The 19808-nt window shown below is 41.0% G+C and overlaps 1 protein-coding gene across 1 annotated transcript in view; it reads left to right on the top strand.

The window, feature by feature from the left end:
* LOC139468143 (nucleolin-like) overlaps positions 1-4276 on the top strand; it is an 86019-nt gene extending 81743 nt beyond the window's left edge. The window contains exon 11 of the mRNA XM_071249920.1: positions 3713-4276. Within this exon, the coding sequence (XP_071106021.1) occupies positions 3713-3843 (131 nt within the window). The 3' untranslated portion in view covers positions 3844-4276. The remainder of the gene's footprint in view (positions 1-3712) is intronic.
* The last annotated feature ends 15532 nt before the right edge of the window (positions 4277-19808 follow it).

Raw genomic sequence — 19808 nt, 5'->3', positions numbered from 1 at the left:
TCAATCACTCATCTGCTCATACAAACTAGTAGATCAAGCCTCTCGTTTCACCCACCTTTGTGGGACCTGATTGTCATTTTACAACATCCAGTATCCGTGATTATGAGCAACTGGCGGAGAAGGACTTTGAGATTGTCACACTAACTGTCATGCTGTTGGCTCGGCTACTGCAGCTGGCGTTATCAAAATTCATGTGTTTGATGTCACCAATATGAGAGATGCGGAAGTGGTCAGGTGTTCCTCTGCCTTGGGATTTTATGGCAAATCAACTTCCCTGTCAACCTGTTATTTGCAATTCCCTGCTTTCATCAATCCCAGGATAGGATGACCATGAAGATCTCTCCCAGTGCCCAGTTCGAGCGCTTCCACTGTATCTGGTTGCATCTCGCCTACGCAGACGCTCTCGAAAGCGGCTTTTCATCCCGCATTTCTACTGTGTCTGCCAAGGAAATTTGGGCAGCACTCAATCTTCCTTCGAGCGTTTACTTTATCTGGGCTGCCTCCACCTACTACGACCAATCCCCGCGAGACTCAAGCGGTTGCTTCCACGATGGCTCTACACAGTAACTGCATCCTCTTCGCGATCATTGAAGGGTGCTTTCTGGAATTAACAAGTTAGGTCTGTTGGTGTTGGTGCAACAATTCTCACCCCAGTTCATGCAGATAGATAAACTGGTATACACACGTGATCCTTACGTGTTTTATGTCTGAATATACAGAATAAATGATGGAACATATACTACTGGTTTTTTTTTTTTTTATTATTCATGTTTTCCCAGATTAAGACCCTTTTGGAGGGTGGTTTTAGCTCATCTGAAGTTGCCATTAGGTGCTGCCGTTCATAAAACTATGAACGGTGTCCCCAACCTTTATTATGCTCAACTGTGCCTTGGTATTTTTTATGTAGGGTTTTTGTTGAAGTGAGTGAGTGGTTTTAGGCTGCTTTTAGCTTTTAGCTTTTAGCAATATTCCAGCAATATCCCAGGTCGTGAATAGAACACGGGTCTTCGGCGTGACGAGCAAACGCTTTAACCACAAGGCTACCTGACCGCCCCAGTTTTTCTTCTAAGATCCTTGCTATTGAATATTGTCCATCGTTCCTCCTGTCACCATTTGCTTCATGCACTCAAATGTGTTTGATAACATTGATGAAGCTTTAAAATAGTTACCAAACCTGGAGAACACTATTTTCCGTGGGAGAAAGTGTTGTTTTGTTTGAAGTAGTGATGCCAGTCCATGATTGATTTTTAAATAGTCAGCCATTTCGCTTATGAGTTTACAGTTATGCAATCGTTCTATAAAGAAAGATGACATACGGGGGTAAAACGTTCAGCATGTATTCCCGATCTCATGCTGGTTTTTTTTAGAAACGTATCGTGATTGTTAACACTGGTTGATCATGTGAGTTCCTGTCTTTTAGTCATTAGACAGTATTTTAAATTTTATAAACAAATTTAAAATTAAGCTGAATAGAATAAGCATATATACATATACATTTAATGCTAAAATTTCCAATATTTCATTGCTTAAAAAGGCCTTGAAGTATACAGATGTCATATAAAGGAGTTAGCCATAGGAGTTAGGTAATTATTGAGAAAAGACTGGTGAGTGCTACCAGCAGTGAGGTTCTCAATGAATCAGTGTCAGATTAAGACTTCATTTATTTGGATGGACAAAATTTGACCATACATGTAACAATCAGGTCTAAATTAGTGCACAGTCAACTAGGGGGATAAACAAACCATCAGTTTTTTTAACAAGACAAGGTTCAGAGGAATGTCACACTTATCAAGAGTTGGATTCAGATCAGAGTCATATTGATTGTTGTGCGGGATCCTTGTATATATTATATACAGGCTATTCTCCTGGACACTCATTCTTTGATTTATTAGAGGAGCTTTGCTACCTGATGCCAGACCTTAAACCCCAGGTAGAGGAACCATCTGTACCTGATAAGTTAGAATATGCAGGATGTCTTGGTCCTGTTCCCATTGATGGGCATAGATAAATTATGTAACCTTGGTCTATTTGTGTCAATCAGGTTGTTGACCAGGCAAATGAGTGGTTTAAAAGCCTAGGAGTGACAAAAAAAATACCTCTCCCTTAATTAAACTGACATACACATGACTCCCATGCAGGATTCATGTTAGATATTTTATTCTATAAGCCAGTCAGGTCCCTCAACATGTCCATGCCAGTTCATTTGACGAGGTTTAGATATCTGATGTGGTCAACTGTCACACCATGGATATGGCAGCATATGTGATTGGTTTATTGCTCTTGATCACCATGTATTACCTCGGAGAGTTCCTTACGAGGGTATACCGGGGGCACAGGTGGCCCAGTAGTCTAAGGTGCCGTGATTCGCTGTGCAGGGGTTGCGTCCCTTGGGCATGCCAGAAACCTATGATTGTGGGTTTGAATCCCAGTTCAAGGCTTGTCAGCACCATTCCCGTGCTCGTGGGTTTCACCGAAGTGGTAAATGTCTGAGACCTGCATCACTTCGGGCTTTCCTCCCACATTAAGCTGACATACCGTGATATAACTGGAATACTGTTAATAGTGGTGTTAAACCCAACTCACTCACATTCACAAGGGTATACCAACAAAGGCTATTATTACCATTTATACTGACCAGATGGACTCTACGTATGCAGCTCTCCACACAATTGTTGATAACCACACAAAACACCTCTCTGTAAAGACTGCATTTGTTATCTCAGGTTCAAAATAATGGGGTTTCGGAACAAACTGACAAGTTGATCATGAGTCGCCTTATTTCCTCATTCGATCTTTCAAATGACACACTTAAAGGGTGTCACAGGAGGTCAGACAAGAAAACTACCATTGCACTAAATTCAAAGAAGTCTGGGTTGGATCCAGGGATACTTCTTTCTGTGCCTCACAGGTTCACTGTCTTCTGGGACTCAATCCTGTTGACCTTGCTCTTACTACTGACTTGGATTCAAGACTTCCAGAATTCAACTGAGAACCAACTCTTGGGTTTGTGAGGTGGACGTCTGATTTTATGAAAATATATAACTTGTATGTCTTTGCGCATACATCAACTATTCTGTCGACAAATGGGTTCAAGAACCCAAGATTAGATAGAATCAAGCCAGTACAAGACATTTGTCTGCTCCAACCTCAAGGCATTGCAGTGTCCACTGGAGGACATCAATAGAAGATCATTTTAATCAAGCTCGTCATTGATGAAATATTACTTCTAAATTGGAACAAAATACAGAACATATAAAAACATTTTCAAATTGGTATCGATCGTGTGCATGACAAAAATAAACCTGTTGCATAAGAGGTTTATAAATATAGATCAGGCGCTCAGAATGCTCCAACAAAATGGCTGATGACCTTGGTCAGTGTCAACTAAGGTTAAGCTGTTAAAACTGCATAGCGATCCATTTGAGCTGATTAAAAAGTTCTATTTTGACAGGGTCATTGAGAAAGAGCTGTACTTAACTTGCTACCAAATTGTAAAGTTTTGATGCCCAATACATGAGATCTCAGTATTAGCTGACGTAACAGTGAATGTATGGACGAGAGGGTATTATTTTCTTGGAAAAACAACGTATGTCACAGCTATATTCCTAATACTCTGTGATTGTCAGGTTGGAAAATGTCACTGTTTAGAAGTGACTATCTGGCAGTTGCACAGATGCATTGATTAATGGTTTTATGTTTTGTTAACTTGCAGGAGGAGGTAGAGGTCGAGGAGGGTTCGGAGGTGGGCGTGGTGGACGAGGAAGAGGTGGTGGCTATGGTGGTGGACGGGGAGGTGGTTTCAGAGGTGGAAGAGGCGGAAGAGGAACACACAAAAAATTTTAAGAAACTTTATTGTCCGTCCTGTAAAGACTTTTGGAATGTTATCAGGACCAGGGGCAGTGCAGTAACGTTATCCACCTGTCCGCCTGTCCATAAACCCAAGAAAACTATATCAACGTCTAGAAAAAGAATGAAAACCTGAAGCCATGTCCATAATATAATGATTATCTACATGGTGCATTCCAATGTTGTTTCTTGACTGCTGTGAACTACTGGTGGATTAAAAGTTATCCATTGTCACTGTTTCCATTACGATCCAGGATGATTGTCATTTACAAATCTGATTCCACACCTGTTCAGCTTATGAAAGGGTGCATCAGTCAATCAGTTAAATGATGCAATGTCAGCATTTCAAAAATTAAGTTTGTGTTACTTTGTGTTACAGTCAGGCTAAGACTGAAACAGATTGTAATGTCATTGTTTTTGTTTCTTTGATTATGATTATAGCTCACTTTAAGACTCATTACTGGCCACAAAATAATTGTCATTTCCTAAAATATTTTCTATTGCTATCGGTCTGTACTTTAAGATGAACGCACCTATCAACCTACAACTGCTAAGGCAGATGCGATTATTGGGAAAGTCATTTTGGAGCAGACACAACCCAAGTTGTAGATGGTGGTGGTTTGTTAGAAAAGATCATTAAAAAAGTTTTTGGCAGAAAATGTTGGTCATTTTTGAAGCAGTATTATGCATATGACTGTTACACCAGAACCATTTCTGAGCATGTCAGACCAAGAAAGAAGATGTACTTTCAAGTTTTTGCCCTGAGTTCCAATTTCATAAGTTACACTCTACAAATACAATTTTGGCATTTATTACTGCAACTAGGGTTCAATAGATATGAAATAATTTTATGTAAATCTTTCATAAACAGATTCCTGCAGCAACATCACCCAAAATAAGTTTAGAAACATATGTTTTATCTACTTATATTTAGGCAGTGGTACTAAATTTGCAACTGCTTACAGCAGAGCAAACGACTACCCTTGTCGGAGTCAGACTGCTGAATTGTCAGAGCTAACACTCGTTTGTATTGCAATTAATACTGAGTTTATTTTGCTATTAAACAAACATTTTGCAGGTTTCACAACCTGTACAGTATGTACAGATGTTATTACACCTTAACTTATGATCAAGTGGTTAATACTGTGTCCATAATGAGGATATTGTTAAATATATCATTAGTCATTTGCTCCTGAACCATTGAAGTATAGACAGTTAGAACTGGATTGGTAGTCTATGAAATCAAGTTGAAAGTTTATTAAATTTATGAAATTAGCCTAGAACTGTTATCAAATGATGATCAGTTTAGTTTTGCTGTACAAGGTAGACATGGTGTCGAGGTTCGATTGTTTCCTGTATTTTTTTTTATGGTAGTATGGTCTGTAGCTTTCCTACATAAAAATCCAAATATACCAAACATTGGTAGTACCTAGGATGTCTTGTGTGTGTTTTCTATTGTGTAAAACTTTGTCCAGTCAGCATGCAGTCATGGTAGTGTTTGATTGAAGGTACTGTGAACCAGTGGTCGAAATAAGCACCAGCCTGTTGGCTCTTGGGAGGAAGAGCTTGAGTGAGGCCCTTAGTTTTATATTTGTACTGTTCCTTATGGCCTGTAATAAATTTGTGACAATTTATTTCCCCCCCAATGAGTTTTTTAAAAGAGAGACTGAAGTGTTTAGTCAGGGCTTGCAGTTCCTATAGTCTGTGGGTCATCATGGCAGCCTGGCATTTTTTAATATTTCAAACACTGCTCTGCACCATCTTGTAACAACTTTAAGTTTCCTTAAACAATTTTAAGTTGCTTGACTGCACGTCTGATGTTTATTTGCTCTCAAATGCTTATGCTGACAGATTCATCTATATGGTTGGCAGATAGAGTATTGGTCTTGCAATTGAGATTTTGTCATATGTTAGTGACCATGTGGATGTGTAAACTTGTAGAATGTAGAGTCTATGAACTCGTAAGTGATGTATGTCCAGCATAATTGTACAAGCATATATGGAGGAAATAAACAATGTCATGAAAACGTTTCCATGTCCATTGTCACACTTATGAATGGAAATATGTGACCAGGAAAGAAAAAGGACCAAATGTCGACTATTGAAATTAAGTTGGGCATATTTTAAATTATAATATTATCAAAGATGATTTCAAAAATTAAAATGTCAGTAAATAAATATTTTAATGGCATTGTGATTTGAAGTAAGCAAGGGTAAAAAAAATGAGCTTTTTCAGTGGTGGTTTGGTCCTGTGGTTGAAAAGGTTGTTATGTTTGTTCTATTGCAGTTAAAAACACCTGTTGTGTTAGAGAGTGGGCATCTTCCAGATAGCGGGAAATCATGGGTTCCATCCTCGGCTACTTCATACTAAAAGACCGCCATGATACTGCTAAAAGCGGCGTGAAACCATACTCACTCATACTAAAAGACGTTAGACGATGGTACTTGTAACTCTCTCTTATTTATTTATTTATTTATTTATTTATATATATATATATATATATATATATATATTTTGAACATCCGCAGGATGTGTGCACCATGTGATTGAAAATCTGTGTTTGGCTGTATCGTTATAGAATTGTTGCACATCATTATCAGCAAGCACAACATTTCCTACTATAATTGCTCGAACTGAATACACATATTGCCCCTCAGGGTCAAAGGCGTAATTTGTCGACCAAAGAATTAGTGCCAAACGTCACATTGCAAATGACTTTGCCAGCAAAAGACATGTTGCGCATGCGCTAAAGTGTGGATGGCCTGTCACATCGCTCCTACAAAAAGTGAGTTTTAACACACTTTACAGAAATGTAGAAAACCTCAAAACAAACATTGAGCTTGTAAGAAGATTTTCTATCATTATTTGAAGCCTTTTGTTGAAAACATGACATTACGAATCTTGTACTTAAAACCCAAACCCTTCACACAAACTGTATAGAGTGTAAACTTGACAAGACCTAGCCAGTGTACCTAGGCTTATATCTTGATTGAACAACAATGAGTGACATGGGAGAGGAGGACGTGTTGTATAATACTCAACCCAGCGACAGCCAGGACAAAGCGATATATGACGAACTCAAGCTCAAGCTTGGACACAAAGACAAAGACTCTTTTCAACAAGGCCTGATTGGTATCTATAAAAGTGACCCCAAGGTACTTAACCACAATCGTGAAAGTGTGTATTACTATGCTAAGGCTACTTGTGACGAATTTCCTGCTGGAAGACTTGTTTAACGACGATATAAAAACAAGAAGCAATCTATTCTCAACAAATACGCTCAAGATGTGTATTATATATTCCAATATGTGGAGGGAGGAATACCAGATCACGTTTTACAGACGAAAGTGCTCAGCCGGGCAAGTATCAAATCTGTTGGTAACAATTAGATTCTCGGTGACGAAGACAGCCATGGAGGAGACGACGGAGACAACGCAGTGGAGGAGAACATCACATACAGTGAAAGTGACTCGTTACCCTTGATCTTAAGTCATGTGATCCAACTTAAACAGTGTTTTAACCAAGGGAATGATGCAATAGACAACAGGATTAAGAAACTGGAGAAGAAATTCGAAGATGAAGTTTTGACATTGAAAAACACTATCTACGAGAAGGAAGTACAGGTGAATGAGCTAAAAGATAGATTAAATGAATCAGAAAATCGACGAGCTGAATTCAGAGCTGAACTTAAAATTAATAGCCTGGAAAACAAATGCTTCCGGGACCATATCCATGAACTGGAAAGCGAAGCATTACGCATGAACTACTCAATTGATACTAAACTAAAGTTCATAGAAACGAAGGTCAGCAATATGGCGTCTAAACTGAATACTTCACATACCCCTAATAGACCTAAATCAAATGGAACCATTTCTACAATAAATGAAGTCCAACCAATTGAAATGCAAGCTGAACCTGGACCAAGAACCAGAGAAACTTTACCGGATCCTAATGCAGGTGCCCAACATAAAGTAAATAATGACAAACCAAATAAAGACGCCCATATGATGCCTACAGAAAATAGACAGCGGACAAATGAAGTTTATATATCATCAAATCCTGGAACATCAACATCGTCAGATAAAGGTGACAACTGCCTTGATCTCACCAACAAAACCTATCTGTACGACTTTACTTCTAATGGTGAACACAGTGATAATGATTTTTGGAAGTCTGTGAGACGAAGACAACGAAGCAAAGACAATGATGCTCGTGAATCTGGAAGTAAACAAGCTGGATATGAATCTTATCCTATTAAATCCTTAGCTAAAACCTATCGAACTCTTGAAGGTGTACCAAGAATGCGTACCAAACGGATTGTGCTGTATAACATTAGAGCAGATGTTGATAGATATATTAAATGTGCATATGATGGCAATCCAGATCCCCACTCCTTAGATCCACAAAGTTTAGAAATCCAATGTGACATCATAAATGAAATTCTTATACATGCAGCTAACAAATGTATCCCACAAAGTGTGTTTAAGCCCTTTCTTAAACCATTTTGGAGACAAGGTGGTCTTGATAATGCACACTATCGTATGAGGGTGGCTCGAAGAACTTGGATTCAAAATGGTAGATCGAGAGATAAAGATTCAAACGAACGTATATCTTACAAAAATGAAAAAAGGTGTTTTAGACGCCTTTATCGCAAATCCAAAAAAGGTAAAAGGAAGGAAGTCCTTACAGAAATAGAAAAATCATCTGAACTTGATATACATTCCTTTTACAAAACTGTAAGAAAGCAAAGGTCACAAACTACAGATATAACAAAACTCAACTATGAGGGAGAGAGTGTCACAACACCCTCGGACATTTGTAGATTGTGGGGAAAATATTACTCTGATCTAGCTCAGCCATATTGCTCAGAAACTTTTGATGAAAATATTCGAAAAGATATCTTCTTCCCTAGAACGTATTCACGAAGAGATAGGGGCACATGATGAGGAGCTAGAAAGACAATTTTCCACTTTAGAAGTAAATGAAACTGTTAAAACACTGAGTAGAAACAAGTCCCCTGGGCCTGATAAAGTTACAAACGAGCATATAATTCACGGGGGTGAATCTTTGATAAGATATCTGTGTGCCCTGTTTAATGATATGTTAAGACTACAATACATTCCTTTTAATTATAGACTAGGAATGGTCATTCCTATATACAAGGGTAAGAATGACAAATCGGATCCCCGAAACTATAGAGGTATAACCATAACTTCATGCATTGGAAAGCTGTTTGAAAAACTTATTGTTAAGTGCCTTGAACTAAAAATGATAAAGTCAAATCCTGATTTCCCTGACATGCTCCAGTTCGGCTTTAGGAAAGAACATGGGGCAAGAATGTCCGTTTTTACCTTTATTGAAAGTATTCAATTTTACTTACAGTGAGATTCTACAGTATATGCTGCTTTCTTAGACAATGAAAAGGCTTTCGACAGAATATTGCAGGACGGCCTTTTTTATAAATTACACCAAATTGGTATCAGAGGAAATACATGGAAGTTATTACACCATAGCTATACAAATAGCCATGCTTTTGTTACTTATCAGGGTGAACAGTCAGATATATACCATGTAAGGCAAGGTGTCGGACAAGGAAGAGTTCTCTCTGCTTGGTTCTTCTTAGTCTTCATTAATGACCTTATAACAGCCCTTGGCCAAGCAAATAGTGGTATTTGTGTATTTGGTCTAGATATTCCAACTGTTTTGCTTGCAGACGACACAACTCTTGTGAGCACATCGCCCACGAGGGCCTCAAAACGCACTTGATACAGTACATTCATATGCCTCAAAGTGGCGACTAACGTATAACCCTTCAAAAGGTAATGTTGTTGTCTTCTCTAAGACAAAACAAAAGGGGTTAGATATTAATTGCAAACTTGGTGATATAAATATAACAACATCTGACTCTGTCATGTATGGTGGCATACTACTAACGCATAACCTGTCATGTAAATCAAGTATTGAAAAATGTTGCCAATAAGCAAGACAAAGTATTAATTCGTTAAAATCTGTGGGACTCAACAGTTCTGAGCTACATCCAGCTACCAGTGTAAAAATCTGGTTAAGAATGATATTAAAAACAAGTTTTTACGGCTGCGAACTGCTCTTTGATATTAAGGGTCAAAACATTAATGTCATTGAAAATACTCAACGCTATTTCGCGCGAACTGTACAAGGACTTGATAAAAGATCTCCATCAGAATCCACTATTGCTAATCTTGGGCTTTGGACAATGATCGGCTATATCGATAACTGTAAACTTCAGCTGCTTGGCCGCTTATGTAACTTAACCTGTAACAGTTTTGTTAAACATCTTTTTTGTGCATACATTGCAAATCCAACTAGTCCTAAACCTGTATGTGGAGATTTATTACCAGTTCTTAACAAGTATAACCTACGAAACAACCTTTGTACATATATAAGCTGTGGTGTATTTCCTACAAAGAGAAACTGGAAGCAACTGGTTAATAAAACCATTCATGAATATGAAGAAAATATGTGGCGCAGAAAAGTTTCTGTCAATACAGGTCTTTCACGCTTCATGCTAATACACACAAAGCTTACTCACCATATATTATGGCAACTAGCCTATCAGTACCCAGAACAGAGGTCAAGTTTAACATTTTGTGTTAGAGTTTCATCACGTAACAAAACTTCCAGGGACTGTTTATTGTGTAACAAGCATGCCTTTGATTATGATAATCACATCATATTACATTGTGAAGCTCTACTGCAGGAAAGAAATGAACTGTTTTCAACCTTTATTGATCTGCTTGATGTTGAAACCTATGTCCAGTTGGAATTACAAGATGAAGAAGATATGTTGTCATTTTTCTTTGGTGCTGATACTCACTTCTCACAATGTATTGATATAGTTACATGGGAATCTGTTATCCTGATATTTTCTGCTTATGTACTTACACTAAAGCCTTACCTTGATTATGTCATCTGATCTAACCTTTTGTACTGTGTGAATGGCATGACACTGGTGCTACTGTCTTTTATTGTATATATGTACAGGTAATATGAGTTTGTGTGAATACGTTTGATTAATTATGTATAATCTTCGGATTAACTTCTGGAGGAAATAAAGAATCTCTCTCTCTCTCTCTCTCTCTCTCTCTCTCTCTCTCTCTCTCTCTATATATATATATATATATATATATATATATAATTTTGCAAAAGAAGAAATGCGATGGCATTGTGTGTTGGGCTCCCGTCAGTCCTAGCATCTTTTCGCAGTTCATATGCTGTAAGATTGGAATGGCATGCAAAATGAACCCCAACAAGTGATCTCATGTTGGTATGTTTCAGCGCCAGGCTCACTTGATTGTGTTTTTGCGATTTTTCCATCTGTAATTTCTGCAGATATCATTGTTTCCTCACATCAATCTGAATCAATGCAGCAAAGTACAATTCAATTTTGGTATTAATTTTGTACTGATGTCGGCAACACTCAGATATTTAGGATGTTACAAATTTTGCGTTTCGTTTTTTGCAGAGTATATGTTTTGTCAATTAAATTTTACAAGCCAATTTTATGTTCAGTTGTAGAGACAAGATAAAGCAAGGTTTCTTCCAAGTGGCTGATTCTAATAGATGATACGCCAATAGACATGTCATCAGCGAATAAATGAGTCTAATTGTGCAGATTATCAGCCAATTAGTTAATGTAGCAATGAATAAAAAGATACCTAGTAGAGAACCTAGTAGAGAGCCGTGGTGAATTTCAATGAGGATGGACTACAATTTACAAATACTTATCTAACTTAGCTCTTTCCAACTCCATATCTAAGCTAGCTCTTTCCACATTGCTGGTCGTAAGAGGCGATCGAATTGGACAGCCTGTTTGCTGTGGGCTGCGACAAACGTTTGGTATTTAAAAATAGTTTATTCAAAATGACTAATATATGTATCAATCTATATAACTTGCTTAGAGCCCTATGCCCAGAAGGCTCATGGGTCATTCTGGTGATGCTGACATCCGAATTGTTTACTTCTCCAATTAATTGTCATGGGCCAAACCAGCCTGACCTTTAATTTTGCAGATAGCTATAGCTTTTCATGTCAAAGTTGCTGGAGTATACCACCCCTTTGTCCTCGGCCTTTGCAGATTGGAAATCTGCTGCATTATTAGACTGTCCATGTTGAGACACTGTGATGGGTGGGGAAAAGGGGTGCTGAGTCTTTTTTTCATTTCGACTTTGCATCCCAACATCCTGGTTAAAAAAGACAGATTCTGACAATACCTTGTCTGACGAGTATACATCTATTCGATCTGACTATTGGCCATGTTTGTTGGTAATTGAAGCACGTGACAAAGAACCAATCAAGCTAAATACTTTTGCAATTTCCAAAGGTATCTGCAGAGGGGTTTCAAATGTCACTAAACTTTGTTCCAGTGCTCTCCTTGTTTTGAGTGCAAAGAAACAGCAATCCGTCAATCTTCTCAAATTGAAAGAGTTTGTAAACATCAAGGTTGCTGTTTCAGAGCACAAGACTCATGTTTAGGGCATTGTCCGTGAGAGCATGCTGCCTGTGTGGCATGGCCGAAGAACAAATTGTCAAAGACTTTGATCATCAGACACAGCTGTGAAGCCGTTTTTCTGTCAAGACGAATGGACTGGAGGGAGGATGTGAAGTGTTCAAACTGTGGTGGGAACCATATGGCCTTTTCCAAATCCTGCCCTGTGTGGCAACATGAATTACATATTATGAAAATCAAGACTGAACAAAATCTCTCGTTCCATGAAGCCAAGATGACGGTTGTAGATTGCAGGTTCTACTGCAACCACTTCTGCTATCTCTTACTCTGCTTCAATCTCTCGCACTCCTGTAACCACCACCTCTATCGACTGCCAGGGTGATGTGACATGGGTCAAGTCTGTCCAGCCACTTCCCACCGCCTCACTCCAAAAACCAGCAGCGTCACCTTGGTCTGTGACGTCCCCAAATATATCAAGCCGTACATGCCAAAACCAGCAACAGAACTAGAACCAGAAAATGTTCGTCTGACAAAGAGAGTTATTTAAGCAAAAGCCACAAAAAGAACTGTAAACACAACACCAGAGGCCACCTCTCTTTAAGTTGTTAAACAACGCACTGGGCAATGTTCCAGCTATATGATCGAGTATGGACCAGACAGTCCAGTGATTGACATGAGCATCAATTCACGCAATTCGGATACCATAACATTTTTCAAACAAGTCAGCGAGTCTGACCACCCGATCCCGTTAGTCGCCTCTTTCGACAAGCATAATTGCCTAACAGCAAGCATGGGTTGCTGAAGACCTATTCTAGCCCAGATCTTCACGGGTCTCTCTCCTTAAGAGGTCCTCATTTAGGCCCATACCTCCATTTCCAGAGAAAAGAGTTAACTCCGTCTCCACATGACAATAAGAGTACCACAAAGTCTTACTCACGTTCAAGTCTCACCTGTGGAAGCACCACCACAATGAATCAACAAAACATAATTCAATGGAATTACAAAGGTCTTGAGAATATTTTTTATGAAATACAACTTTCAAGATATACTGAACAACAGTTCCTGTGACATTGAATAAGATTGAATGCAGAGTTATGTTTTTTACCAAATCTGAAACAATTTCGGTTTGCAACAGATAAAAGACCCATGTAAGTGTTCAAATGGGTTAATTTGCCAAACTGACTTCAGAAAATGCGTGATTTAATAAAAAAACAAAAACATGAACATGCCAAAATGTCAATTTACAAATCAACAGCGTTTGTCCACCTCAGGTTGCGATGCAAGCAACACATCTTCGTCTCATGGACAGATATCCCACAGGACTGGTCCATTCCATATCTGCTTGAGCATGTTTCGAAGTTCCTGGAACACGTGGTTGACGTCAAAGGCGCCGATCCATCTAATCCCAAGTGTGCTCGATTGGTGAGAGATCAGGGGAGCCAGCCGGCCAGGGGATGACATTCACGTTGTCATGTTGAAAGGTAATGCCTGGGCCATGACAACGCAAAAACGGTAGAACAACGGGGCCGATGATCTCGTCGCGGTAGCGCTGTCCATTGAGATTTCCCTCTACCACTATCAAACGGGTCCTCTGTCTTGCTGTAATCCTACCCCATACCATAACGCTGCCGCCCCGAACCGATCATCTTCCATGACACAATGATTGACATAAGGTTCACCTCGACGTCGGTACACTCGAATCCGTCCATCGCTGTGGCTGAGGTGAAAACAAGACTCGTCAATGAATAGAACTTGTCCCCTCTGCATGCCCGTCCAGCGTAGACGCTGTCTGCCCCACTATAGATGTGCTTGACGGTGGTTTCCTGTCAAAATGGGACGTCTGGCTGGTCTTCTGGCGACAATCCCTGCACATCTGAGGCGACGACATACGGTTTGTGAAGATATTCGTCGAAGGCCAGGGATGCTTCTTGCAGTCACTGTTGCTGGCTGGAATCGATTTCGTAGGTGTGTTGTTCGAATCCAGTTGTCTTGTCGATTATTGGTTCGCCGTGGCCTGCCACTGCGAGGGTGGTCTCTGACTGCATTCGCCTGTTGCCAACGTTGCCATAAACACCAAATGGTGTTTCTGTGGACGTTTAATTGTCTTGCAACATCATGTTGACTCGATCCTGCTTCAAGCATACCAATGGTTCGCAGACGCTCATTTTTGGCCGGGGGTGGTATTTCGTAATGTTGAATAATTGCGTAATTGTGTTGTTTTTCTGAGTGGTTGTTGTCAGCACGATGCTAAACAATGCATATGGAATCCCCTTAACGCACATGTTTTTATACCCATTCTTGGGTAGTGAAATGCATGGGGCTTGCATAAAAGTCAACTTTTGCATGGAATGCATGCTTTTCTGTAGCAGTTGCGTTTTTGTGACGTGAATCCATACATGTACTACAATATTGAAAACCAAACTTTACTTGTTAAACACTAACACTAAAATATTGGTGTCACAGGAACTTTTGTTGTTGAGTATATTAAAATTCAAGATATTAAACCGTCAGCTTTTAGTCTCCATGAAACATACCTAAAAACACAGATCTATTTGACATCCGCCAGTGCAGTTCTTTCAACTCGTTTTCCATCCTGATGACAAAGCAGGGCATAATCCATAGCCCTATTCCACTTAACACCCCCCTCCAGGCTGTTCCTGTCTGTGTTACTTTGAACATAGTGTTGACATTATGTTCACTGTATCTTCCACCTTCCTCAAGTACCCGCCAATCAGATCTTCAGATTTTGTATGATCAGCTCCCGAAACATGTATCATGATGAGCGATTTAAACGGTCATCCTCCCCTGTGGGGGAGTACTGATACAAATGATAAGGGAAAAGTCCTCAAAGATTTTATCTCAAACAATGATTTATGCATCTTCAATGATTGATCTAATACTTCCCTGCATCCTGCCACTTTCACATACTCTGCCCTTGATCTTTCACTGACAGATTCCAATATTTTAGAATTGAATGATCGGTCCAACTTTTGTGGAAGTGACCATTTTTCAACTGTTCTTACAACTATCAATCCTGCTGACGGACCGGCTTCAGCACGGTGGAACTTTACAAAGGCCAATTGGTCTTTATTCCAAACACTATTAACGGAAAAAACTAAAACTTGACAGTTACCGGAATGTTACTGATCCTATACAATTTCTTTTCAAATCAAGGGGCGGTCGGGTAGCCTAGTGGTTAAAGCGTTCGCTCGTCACGCCGAAAACCCGGGTTCGATTCCCGACATGGGTACAATTTGTGAAGCCCATTTCTGGTGTCCCCCGGCGTGATATTGCTTGAATATTGCTAAAAGCGGCGTAAAACCATACTCACTCAATCACTCTCTTTTCAAATCCATTAAATGTTATTATGCGAAACAAACTGTATACACATTTGTCGTAATATACTCTTCGAAAAAAGAAATGCAATACGGATGAACCATAAATTGACACGAGTTTTAGCATGTAGTGAAGCCTGATGGTGTTATCAATATTTTTGGTTGCATTTTGGAAGCCCCGAGTAAAAACGCAACATAAAAAACGAATCGCCAAAATGCACCATTTCAATGAATATGTGGGTATCATGCACCCATTTGTCGGGAAATCGAAAATGCACGAACTGTAGTGGGTATAAAACTGTGGCTGATTCTTGGACCTACCACTCCTTGGTCAACAATGCCACGCCCAACTCAAATTCAGAGAAACCAGGCTATCGGACGAAGCTGAAGAGTCTGTCCAAGATGTTGCCCGTCATTTCAACGTTAACATAACAACAATTTACCGTCGCCTGCATCGATACAATGCTACACAGACCACAGATGACGTTCCTCGGAGCGGTCGTCCTTGGGTTACCACACCTCGACAAGATCGGCAGATTACCCGTCAACACCAGCGACATCCGTTTCTAACTGCAAGTGAAAGTGCTCGACAGACCATAGGAACACATAATCGACACATTAGCCGGGACACTGTGATCCGACGTCTCCGTTCCAACAACCTCAGATGTCGCCGACCAGCACGTCGTCCTGTTCTCCAACCACGGCATGGACAAGCACGACTTCAGTGGGCACAGGGTCATCACAATTGGCGTCATCGTGAGTGGAGGCATGTCATCTTCTCTGATGAAAGTCGCTTTTGTGTCTCCCATGCAGACGGAAGAGTCAGAATTTGGCGGCGTCGAGGTGATCGTTTCGCTGACAGAAACGTTGTGGAAAGGGATCCATGGGGTGGACCTAGCGTCATGATATGGGCAGGGATTGGACTTAATACGAGACTTGGGCCGATTTGCTTTCTGAATAATGGTCAAGGTCAGGGACACGGCATCACTGCTCAGCGGTATATCAACCAACTGATCAGACCCCACGTTGTTCCATTTTTTGCACAACATCAACAACACATTTTCCAGCAGGACAACACTCGTCCCCATGTTGCCAGAGCTACCATGACCTTTCTGCAACAACACAACATCCGTGTTCTACCGTGGCCAGCCCTCAGCCCTGATCTGAACCCCATCGAACACTTGTGGGATGAGGTTCAAAGGCGTCTGCACAATGTGCGCCCATTCCCTAGGCACAGCTGCTCTGGATGTGTGCAGGAGGATCCCAAGGGCCTTCACAAATCGTCTGATCAACTCAATGTACAGGAGATGTGTGACAGTGATCAATGCTAATGGTGGTCACACCAGGTATTAACTGCCATTTTGGGTATTGACCCGAAACTGTGTAAGCCCTTAACATTTGAAAAAACTATCATGTCATCTGCCTTTTAAACCATTAAACTGTCTTCAGTCAATTTTTTTGCCAATGTTGCCCTATTAGTATTTCTTGTCTTTACTGTTGAAAATAAATAACTCGACTTGCGTTTCTTTTGCGTGTGAGTATATGTTTTTGTGCCAAGTGACAAATTCTTCGGATCAAAATGATCACAACAAGGACATGCAACTTGAAACACGTACGATTCGAAACGATTCGCATTGCATTTACAAAATTTACAATTTTTTTTGTCAAAGTGTCTAAAATTTAACATTACCTTGTCCGGAAAAATGAAATTTGATGATAAAAAACAAAGCAGATGACAATAAAACCGATCGCCCAAACGCATCACGGCAACGGCCATGGTAACCCGATGCACGTGAGTTCCTTGCAAATTGAAATGCGCACGCGTTCCCCCATTTCTTGCCCTATAAAAATCCACCCAGATTGGATAACATTCATTCGTTATTGAATTGCTACTACATGCCATGATTGACAAGAAATCAGCGACACCAAGCCCTTGGACGATTGCAAGTTGGACAAACCGCACGGCAAGTAGCCAATGCATTTTAAGTTCACGTAAGGACCATATACAGGCTCCGGCAACGGTACCAGACCACCGACACTACAGATGACCTACCACGTAGTTGAAGACCAAGGGTCACCACCCGACGTCAGGATCGTCAGATTGTGCGACAACATCTTCAAGTTTGCTTTGTTACTGCTGCGGAAACTGCTCGACAGACCATGGGGACACACCAGCCACACATTAGTGCGGAAACCGTGCGTCGACGATTGACGAGCTGACACCTCCACTGTCACGGGACCGTCTTCAGTGGGCAACACAGCACCAGCGTTGGTGCCACCAGCAGTGGAGAAGTGTTCTCTTCTCAGACGAGAGCCGTTACTTGATCTCAACAGAAGATGTTGGATGGTCCGAGCATCATGGTGTGGGGTGGAATTGGTCTTGCACAGAGGGTCGGCCCTGTGGTCTTCCAGAACATCGGTCCAGGGAGATGCAATGCCATGATAGCGTCCGTGCCAACACTGCGAGAGCAAGAGACCTCCTCCAGCAGAATGGCATCAGAACCATGCAGTGGCCTGCCCTCAGTCCCGATTTAAATCCCTTTGAGGCACCTGTGGGACGAGATTCAAAGACGGCTGAATGACGGCTCAATTTTAAATATACTCTTCAAAAAAAGAAAGAAACTATAATGCCTAAATGTGATGACACTGGACCCGATTGTTTTTGTATGTTAGAAATTTATTAAATTTTCGAGTAAACATGCAGATTGCCCGAAACGCAATGTTGTGACGTCGCGACAGAACAATTTGCCCAAACGCAGCTGAACTATCGTGACAATTCCTCTGTCGGCAAGGTTTAAAAGGCCAGGACTATGACCCCTGAAACACACATCAGGAAATCAGAAAACGAACCGTTAAAATGCCACGTCTATCAGAAGCACAACGCAACAACGCCATCGGGTGAAACACAACAGCGTGTGGCGAAGGTGATGGATGTGACCAGATTGACCATTTCTAACTTATGGAGACGTTACAACACCACCAGCAACGTTCGTGACAGGCCAAGATCAGGACGACCTCGAGTGACATCCGAGTACGACACCTGCGGGACCGTTTCATCAATAGCCTCACCAGTACCGGGACTGCGTCGAATATCGGATCAGACTGTTCGAAATCACCTTAGAGCAGCCGGTATTCTAGCCAGGATACCCGAGCGGCATAACATCCTGACACCTCCGTGAACGTCTGCAGTCGTATCGTCAGAGAGTCACATGGCCTCAAACAAGATGGAGACGTGTTCTGTTCACAGACGAGTCCCGTTTTCGGCTGAGACGTGCTGATGGACGTGCCCGTGTGTACCGATGTCGTAACGAACCTTACGCTGAAAATTGCGTTCAGCAAGTGGATCGTTTGGGAGGGGGAAGCGTCATGGTGTGGGAAGGCATTCAATCTGGAGGCCAGACAGCACTTGTGAGAGTGGATGTGCCCTGAATGGTCTTCGCTACCGAGACGAGATCATGCAGCGCCACGTTGTCCCCTTCATCAACGTCAATGGCGGCATCTTTCAGAAGGATAACGTAGCATGTGCTTGCACAGATTGTCTGCGCCAGGACAACGTGCCTCTGCTACCCAGGCCTGCCCGCTCGCCAGACTTGTCCCCTATTGAACATCTGTGGGACGTGCTGGATAGTCGTGTCCGTCAACGTCAACCACCCCCACAGACATGTCAGGAACTGTTTGTGGCCCTAGAGCAGGAGTGGCAAAACATCCCCAGGGCTGTTATTCGAACTTGATCGCGTCTATGGGCAGTCGCTGCCATGAGGTGATAGAAGCGCGAGGAGGACATAATCGTTACTGACTTTCACCTACCACGGACGTCTTTGCGCCTGTTTATGTTATGTTGCAATCCTGATGTATAGTTTGTTTTTTAAGAGTATATATCAACTTAATCTTGTTGCTATGTGGCTGAAATAATACCGATGCGACGTTAAATTGTAACTCACTCATTCACTCACCCCATATATAACTTAGCTCTCTCCAACTCAATATCTAACATAATTCTTTCAAGCTCGATATCTAACTTTACTCTTTCCAACTTGGCTCTTTCCACCTCCAAATCTAACTCAACTCGTTCCAAATCCATATTGAGCTTAGCTCTTTACAAGTCCATATCTAACTTACCTTTTTCCAGCTCCATATCTTA

This window comes from Haliotis cracherodii, unplaced genomic scaffold (genome assembly GCF_022045235.1).
Source record: "Haliotis cracherodii isolate W230 unplaced genomic scaffold, xgHalCrac1.p SCAF_2, whole genome shotgun sequence".
Classification (NCBI taxonomy): domain Eukaryota; kingdom Metazoa; phylum Mollusca; class Gastropoda; order Lepetellida; family Haliotidae; genus Haliotis; species Haliotis cracherodii.
This window is presented reverse-complemented; position numbering and strand designations above follow the sequence as displayed.